This window comes from Sorex fumeus, unplaced genomic scaffold (genome assembly GCF_029834395.1).
Source record: "Sorex fumeus unplaced genomic scaffold, SorFum_2.1 ptg000013l, whole genome shotgun sequence".
Taxonomy (NCBI): domain Eukaryota; kingdom Metazoa; phylum Chordata; class Mammalia; order Eulipotyphla; family Soricidae; genus Sorex; species Sorex fumeus.
This window is the reverse complement of record NW_026606070.1, coordinates 7,803,066-7,809,065: the sequence shown is the minus strand read 5'-3', so window position 1 is coordinate 7,809,065 and position 6,000 is coordinate 7,803,066. Positions and strand designations below refer to the sequence as shown.

The 6,000-nt window shown below is 38.2% G+C and overlaps 1 protein-coding gene across 2 annotated transcripts in view; it reads right to left on the bottom strand.

Annotated features, from left to right (window-relative positions):
- Positions 1-257: 257 nt before the first annotated feature.
- Positions 258-6,000, bottom strand: part of PRKG2 (protein kinase cGMP-dependent 2) — a 109,662-nt gene continuing 103,919 nt past the window's right edge. For both annotated transcript variants that reach the window (XM_056111288.1, XM_056111289.1), the window contains 2 exons: positions 3,111-3,177; positions 258-658 (listed from right to left, as the gene is read on the bottom strand). In XM_056111288.1, coding sequence (XP_055967263.1) covers positions 563-658; positions 3,111-3,177 — 163 coding nt within the window. In that variant the 3' untranslated portion in view covers positions 258-562. The remainder of the gene's footprint in view (positions 659-3,110; positions 3,178-6,000) is intronic.

Here is a 6,000-nt window from a genome sequence, read left to right as displayed (position 1 = left end):
TTTTCCCTAAACTATTATCAGAAGCATAATAACATATTTCTAAGTTGAATACAGATAAAAGTTAAAAGCTTCTATTGGCTACCAAGATTTCTGCACACCACCATTTTAAGATGCCATCATGCTGAATTGGAGATGCCATGAGCAGAGAAAATCTTTCAAAATTACCCACAACCTTTCATCTATTAGGATAACTCAATTTAGCAAGACCCATTTTAGAGGAGCATGATAGGGATGGAGACATAGACTGCAGAAAAAAAGATATGTCTCTGCAACAAAATAATGGACTGACAATGGAGAAAAATCGATAGCTTTTAACAGTTGATAAAAACAAAGACTGGAATAGATGAGTAATTCACAGCTCCTCAATAAGACATTATAATTCAGTTCCACCTCCATACCCATTATTGTCCACCCTCAAATCCTGGCAGGGATTTCTTTTTTCAGACAGTATTCTGTAAGGTATACTGTAATACTCCAAAGTGAAAAAAATCCGTGTTGGATTACTTTTCCTCATATCCTTTTCTATGCAGGCTAAATAATGATCTTCTTCTTGTTTTTTCAATCAGAAGTCTTTATCCCAGCCTGACAGCTCATCCGGAGGCACACCCTTCTCAGGTGGATACTTGTCAAAGTAGCTGTGATCTGTGGGTCCACTGAGCTGACAGAGAAAGGATTAAACTAAAGGTGAGAACAGTGTTGACTAAACTTGAACTTACAAATGAGCAACGCTCTATACCTTCACACTGGCTTTGTACTATGACGGCTAATAGGATACACAGAAGGAGAAGATGGTCAATGGTTACTTCAGTCATGCCCTCAGTTCAAACCTTTCTCTGTAGACCAAATGAACTGGGTCACAATTGAAGGTATCTGACCTGAGGAGTTATTTCTAAAAGGAAAGATGATGGAAAAATGTCCATGCTTTTCAAACTGAAATAAAAATATTTCAAGAGGAAATTAAAACTTTCCAGAATCATTCTTCTACTTTATAAAAGTTTCTCACCAATTGGGGCTGGAGTGATAGTACAGTGGGTAGGGCATTTGCCTTGCACACGGCCAACCTGGGTTTGGTCCCCAGCATCCCATATGGTCCCCTGAGCACTGCCAGGAGTAATTCCTCAGTGCAAAGTGAGGAGTAACCCCTGTGTATTGCTGGATGTGACCCAAAAAACAAAAACAAAACCAAAAAAGTTTCTCACCAATTCTGAATTTGACCTCTATAATGTATCTGGAGTATGAGTTGCTTTGTTAAGTAAAATGATTCTGGAATTAAGGTATCTTATAAATTAATGGATTCCAATTATCTACTTTCAAACAAATTTCAAAAGTACCTAACTAAATTAACTAATAGAGCATCAAAAAATCTATCAGTAATAGATGTATTTCAGTAGGGGTAAGAAAATCACTTAGAGAATATTCAAACAAATATTGTTTCTATAAATCCTTCTATTCCTATTTACATATTTAATATGACAAAATTCTTAGCATTTGCTTATGATTATGAAAGGAAATTGAATTGCTATGGGATCTGATCTTATTCTGCCAACGAGTCACATATACTCAGGCATACCAATTTCTTTCCAAATTTTTTGTTTTGCAATTACTTCAAAATTGTAATATATTTATCTTGTTAATAATGGCATGCTATACAAATGTAATTATAACTGACTACAAAAAAAAATATTTGTGGGGCTGGAGTGATAGCACAGTGGGTAGGGCATTTGCCTTGCATGCAGCCCAACCCAGGTTCAATTCCCAGCATCCCATATGGTCCCCTGAGTATGGCCAGGAGTAATTCCTGAGTGCATGAACCAGGAGTAAGCCCTGTGCACCACTGGATGTGACCCAAAAAGCAAAAAAAATAAATAAATAAAATTAAAAAAATAAAGCTTCATTAAAAAAATATTTGTGGGGTCACCAAAATTTTAATGTATAAAACTGTCATTAAGGGGCTGCAGATATAATATAGAAGGTAAAGTGTTTGCCTTGTACTTGGCCAACCCAGACTGATCCCCAGGACCACATATGGTCCCCAGCCCCCCAATCTCTGCCAGGAATAATCCTTGAGCAGAGAGCCAGAAGTCAGCCCTGAGCATAGCCATATCTGGCCCAAACTCCAAAAAAGAAAATTTTCATTGAAATGTACCTGATCAATTAAAAATATTGTCAATTATCAAAACATTTGGCATTATGATGAAATTGTATAGAGAAATGGAATAAAATGAGTAATATTAATTCAAAAAGAAAAAGGGATAACACATTTATGCCTGCATACCGTGATGCAAATGTTGTAAATTAAATTATGAGAGTCTTTTATTATAGAAGCTATCCTTCCAGTTCTTTGAGGAAATAGTAGCCTCTCTTTGGAAAATGTCATTATTTACAACAAGCTAGATGGCATCTTCCATAAACTTGCAGTGAAAATTTCAGATGTCTACCTAAAGAATTATAGAGGAGACACAGATCTTCTGTATTACTTTACAGAGAACCCAGCATAGCCTCTGCCAGGACCTTGCCCTTCACAAGTCCCGATTGTTCCTCCCACTTTAACAGATGTTCTGCTTTCAGGGAACTGTGCTGAGCAACTGGCAGCACATGGTGACCCGGTGCCCAAGATGTGACTAATCTGAAATGAGGCTGGTGGCAAGTGCGAAGTCACTGGAGATCTTGAAAAGTTAGTGTGGAAAAAATTGTCATACTTCATTCATATTTCATATAGAGCGTATTAGTGATAATTGGCTATATTATAATTCAAATTAATCTCACTTATTTCTTTATATTTTCTATATGACAAGAAAATTGCTCATATTGCATTTCTAGAACCACCTGTCAGTTCTGACTAACACACCACCCAGGGACTTGGATTTAAATGCAACTGTTTTCTGAGAAGTGAGGTAATGCCTCTCAAATAGGTGAGACAATATAAATTCCTATAATCACTACTATGACATTTTACTGTAATCTTTAAAAACATTTAAAAGATCAAAATAAATTTAAATAAAAGATAAAAATATTTCACTGCATATACACACATAGTCTTAAAATGTGTTTAATTAAGACTGATAAAATAAATAAATCTCCACAGAGATGCACAGTAAAAGATAACATACCTCTCTTTGTAAAGGTGATGGGAGACTCCGTGCTTTTAATCCTTCCCAGTTAAAACCATTTAACCATCTGAAAAATGAGAATAGTATAGAGGAATATTACTTGCTTGGTAAACTATTAGCATGTCACGTTATTTATCTTATTGCCTGTCAGCACAGCTGCAAATAATAGGAGGAAAATAATCATACTTGCTGTATGCTATCTCCCTGCCTGCCTGTCTGTCTGTCTTTCTGTCTGTCTGTCTGTCTGTCTGTCTGTCTGTCTCTCTCTCTCTCTCTCTCTCTCTCTCTCTCTCTCTCACACACACACACACACACAACACACACACACACACACACACACACACACACACACACACATCTTTCCTCCTGAAAATTCCAGAACCAAGTCCCCATCCTCCTAAATGACAATTTGGCTTCCTTTTTATGTCACTGAGAAAACTGAAGGGGAAAAATATGAGAGAACTTTCAGACTCATGTAACCACCTAGCCTTGACTGTGGTTCCCTTCTCTCCTGGACCGAGACTGAGCAGCTTTTGCATGGAGCTATGGCTCAGTCCTCCACTGTTCACGGGACTTCTCAGATTCTTCGACATTCAAAGACATGCGCTCAGGAGTCTCTTCTCTTGAACTCACTCCTGCCCGATCATTCCCATCGGTACTGAAACATCTACTTTTTCAGCAACAAAACCCTCTCTTGGCCTGTTTCCTTCACACTCCACTTTCCTTCTCCCACTGAAGGAAAACTCCATGAAAGTACTCTCCTAAGCACAGTCAAGTGTTCATCCTCAAAACACCTCACACCACCTCAATTCTGCTTGTATCTTAATTTCTAAGTAGTGTTAACTCACCATTCATACTTTCTTCTCTTGGTGTTCTGTATACATGTCTCACTGTCCTGAGTTAGTCCCTAACTTCTTTGGTGATTTACTTCATGTTCCACGATTGTCTCTACACACAGTGGTGTGTTCCCTGGTATTCTTTAACTTCTTTTTTTCAAGTACCCTCACTCCCTAGGTATTCTCATTGTCTTGTGGCTTTAAATAACATTTATGGATGAATGTTTCCTAAATTTATTATTTTTTTTGCTTTTTTTGCATTGCCGGGTCATACCTGGCGATGCACTGGGGTTACTCCTGTCTCATGCACTTAGGAATTACTCCTGGCGATGCTTGGGGGACCATATGGGATGCTAGGAATCAAACCTGGGTTGGCCACGTGCAAGACAAATGCCCTAGCCACTATGCTATCACTCCAGCCCCAAGATTCCTAAATTTCTATTTCCAAACAAAAAATCTCCCATGTTGTTGTACAAGTAAATTACTAGTCCTCACCCTCCAGATATAGGTCTAACAAATAGATCGCATGCATTAGAAACAAATTAGAGCTGTACATTTTCCACCTAAGGTTTACGTCAACTCTGTTAGTTGCTCAAACCAAAGAACCTGGACTTTTCCTTTCTCTTGACTTAATCTTGTCAGTGTTGTCTTTAAACTGAATGCATTAAAACCCCTCACTCTCTCAGGAAGCACAGACCTGCTTACATTACTACAGTTACATTTTCAAGGGTTTGTCCATAAACAACCCACAGCCAAAGAGATCACTTAAAACATAAATCAGGTTACATCATGTCTTCCTTCAAAATTACCCAATGCCTCCTGTTTCACATACTGTAAAAGTTTGTTTTTACCTGTCTTCACAATAACTCCTAAGGCCTTACAGAACCTCCCTATTCACAACCCTCTTCCCAACCTTCTCCTCTCATTTTTCTCTCAACCTCCCCTGCCTATTACTTTTTTTATTTTGTTTCAACAAGTTACAGGCATTCCCACTTCAAGACCTTGGCATTTATGGCCTCTGTCTGAATTGTATCTTCCCAGATTTCTACAGAATTTTATTTCTCAACACCTTTCCCCACATCTCACCCCACAAACATCATCTCATTAGTGAAACCATCATTGATCATTTAATCCACTACATGTTATCACACACATACAAACACACACACACAAACACACGCACAGTTTTTCTAGCCTTTATCCCCCTTCTTTGGCACTTTCTACTAACTAATGTAGATACCATAGACTTTACTTAGCTATCTTGTTTATTTTTTATCTTCCCCAGAATATAAAATCTGTGCAGACAGGGTTTTTCACCTGTTACCTTTCCTTTGAGTCTTTAACTCTTGGGAGTTGCAACCGACACAGAATAAAGCCTGCATCAGTGTCTGCTGAATAGTGTGACTCAGCGAGAGAACACACTTACCACAGCATCTCTTTCTTACTAAAGTATCTCATAATAGCATACTGTGGCCACATAAAGTTCTTCTATTTATTGCTCCCTTATCATAATCTAAGAGGACCAATCTGGTCTTTGAGATCCACTTCAAGCTTAGTGCTCTGGAAATGTGAGATCAGGAGTGAGGAAGTCGGGCTTCTCTCCACACAGGGCTCCCTGTTTTTATATATCTATAAGGATCACGGAATACTATTCTCTAGTCACTGAGCTTGGATTCCAAGTTCTAGTCAGTCAGTCCATGAATGTTTATGAAAAGTTAATTTGATCCTTTTGAGGCATTAAAAAAAACAATGAAACAAAACAAAATCCAAAAAGTCCCTCTTTTTAAAGATGCTTTCATTTGGCTAAGATGTGATAAAGAAAAAACAAATAAACAATACAAATATATCCAGGTACTAAAATGCACCAGTAAGATGCAAAATGGCAGCTGGCAGATATGGGGAAGGTTTGGGAGGAAGGATATGTATAGAGCATGTCTGTATTTGAAGGAGTGATTTCTTTTGTGTGGTTTGTGGTCACTGTGATGCTCAGGGCTTACTCCTGGCTCCAGAGTCACTCTAGATGGCTCCAGTGATCTAACCAGGCTCAACACTGA